This window comes from Elephantulus edwardii, unplaced genomic scaffold, assembly GCF_000299155.1.
Source record: "Elephantulus edwardii isolate Elephantulus edwardi_28Jun2011 unplaced genomic scaffold, EleEdw1.0 scaffold00111, whole genome shotgun sequence".
Lineage (NCBI taxonomy): Eukaryota > Metazoa > Chordata > Mammalia > Macroscelidea > Macroscelididae > Elephantulus > Elephantulus edwardii.
In genome coordinates this window covers 4786145-4788556 of record NW_006399861.1, presented here as the reverse complement: position 1 = coordinate 4788556, position 2412 = coordinate 4786145, and the positions used below count along the sequence as shown (strand labels likewise).

Sequence of the window (2412 nt, the reverse complement as noted above, 5' to 3'; positions counted from 1 at the left end):
GGGCGCCGGGTGCTGACCGGTCCCTGGGGCGCGGGGCTGGGGAGCCGCCTGCTGCAGGAGCCGCGGCCCCCAGTGCGGCCTCGCTCGCCCTTCTCTTCACGCGCCAGCTCGGCTGATCGCCTGCCATGACTCAGCGCTTCTCATAGCTGCCGGACTGGGGACACCGGCGTGGCGCGGGCTCCTCCCGCCGCGGCCGCCCCCTCGCACCACCCACGCCCGCCCCCGGCCGCAGGGCCTTTCCCGGCGCGGCCGCCGCCGCAGTCAGCGTGCGCTCCGGCAGCATCCACCAGCCACAGCGCTCGTGCCGCTCGCGCCCGCCCGCACCCGCCCAGAGCCGCCTGCCAGCCATGGAGCCCCGAGCCCCTCGGCGCCGCCACACCCACCAGCGCGGCTATCCGGTGACGCGGAACCCCCACCTCAACAAGGTGAGAGTGCGCCTTCCACCCTGAAACCCGGAGTCCCCGGGGCATGGCGCTGCCCGGGCACTGGGGGCCTCGGGGTGACTCGCGTGGTGCAGACATTGAAGGGGGCGCCCAGGCGGGGGTGTTCCCGCGAGGCTGGCGGGAGGCGGTGCAGGCGCTCTTAGCTCCTAGCTGTGTTATTTTGGAAATAGGTAGAGTTGGAACTTATTTGGAATACTTGGGGGCAGTTCAATACTTGGGGGCAGTTCAGCTCTAATCAAACAAGAACCAAGCCAGAGAAAGTTGAACCCCAGTAAATGAATTCTGTGTTTGTGTAAAGACAGGAGGTAAATCGCCAGGCCAGCGTCGATGTTCCCACCCACTTGCCACTTCTACTCAATGTGGCAATGACTGGAGATTGCTGTGGAGAGAAGTGGCCCTACAGGTCCGGCCTGGACAGAAAGAAATGTGTTCTCAGCATCTCAGATCACATTAATAATCTGGAAGTCAGAGCCGCTTGGTTTCTGGAGTGACTCCATTAAGAGTCTGGGAATGCGTGATGGGTGGTGGGTAGCTTCTGCCTGGTGCACTTTGCACGCACGGCCTGATGGAAAAGCCCTCTCCTAGACACGGGATCGTGGACAAAGCGATTGCATTTCAAATCTGAACTGGAAATCGTAAAAAAAGAAATTCTTTATATTACTTTTTATTGGAAAAAGGTACTCAGTGTGCACTTCCTATGTTCAAAGAACACCCCCCCACTCCCCCATTCTGGTAGCATTTCATCTTTCTCCACTGGTAGTATGTGTGTAGTAATAGTGTAAACACTAAGATTTCCCTGAAATGAAAAGAAGAGCTCAGAATTTATTGTCTTGCTTTTCTGCACAGCTCCGTCACGGTCAGGTTTGCTCTGGATTGTTCCTTTTGTATGTGTATGTATGTGCTTTGACGTTGTGCAGTTTGTTCAGTAAATAAGAAACATCATCTGTAAGCACAGAGGTCTTTTTAGTCGCTTTATCTTTTTATTAGATACTGCTTTTCATTGAGAACTGGATCACAGCTTTTTTCCTTCTGGTCAAACTACTGATAGTCTATTTATGGCCAGATGTTTTCTTTTGTTTCCTAAGTCACAACTAGTGCAAGCTCCATTTCAAGTTGTATTGTGATACACAACTTTCACAGAACGCTAGTGGTCATAAACCATTGTGGAATTGAAAACAATTTTCTTACTTTTTTCCTTTCAAGAAATGTAGTTGCTAAGTTGGACTTTTTCTTGTTTATTGCTATCCTACGGACTGAGGCCTATTTTCCTAAAGCAAAGATAAACCCAATGTGACAAAACAATTGGTGAATTTCATGTGTTATTTACCTGCTGTCCTTTATGACCAAATTATAGGTTACCACTTATGAGGGTTATATGAGCCACATAACCAGTTTGCATTTCCTCAAGTCAGGGGCTTGTGTCTGTCAGAGTGGATAGGTGGAATACCCAAGAGGAATTATGTGTTTATGATGTCTATCTCAAGTATTTATATTAAAATCCTTTTAACTCCTGTGTTCCTGTAGGAATTAGAACCTACTTCAGAATAAGAGTATCACAGAGATCCCCCATTAGAGGTAGAAAGACATGAATGTTTGTTAACACACTTTAAATTTATGATTGCACTTTATTGGTCTCATCGTTCTCTTTTTTAATAAAAAAAGTTTGCTCATCAACCTTGAGACTTTATTCGTTCAAGTCTAGGACAGCTGTGCCCTGTGGAAATAATAAAATCAATATTCTTGTATGTATATATGCACCAGTGAATCCATAGCTGTGGACCTTTCTGCCTTGTTTTGCAGTGTGATCTCTAGGCCTTAAAGTTTTGTAGTAGCTCAGGAATTTTTATTGATTTTTGTAATAACCTTGATTTAAAAAAAATTATTATTATTATTCATTTCAATGAACATCTATAGAGATTTTAGAATTCCATTCATTCATTGTTGCATTTTTCTCCCTACCCACCCCACC

General features: G+C 47.8%; 1 protein-coding gene across 1 annotated transcript in view; it reads left to right on the top strand.

Annotated features, from left to right (window-relative positions):
* Positions 1-346: 346 nt before the first annotated feature.
* ME1 (malic enzyme 1, NADP(+)-dependent, cytosolic) overlaps positions 347-2412 on the top strand; it is a 212837-nt gene continuing 210771 nt past the window's right edge. The window contains exon 1 of the mRNA XM_006892123.1: positions 347-425. Coding sequence (XP_006892185.1) covers positions 348-425 — 78 coding nt within the window. The 5' untranslated portion in view covers position 347. The remainder of the gene's footprint in view (positions 426-2412) is intronic.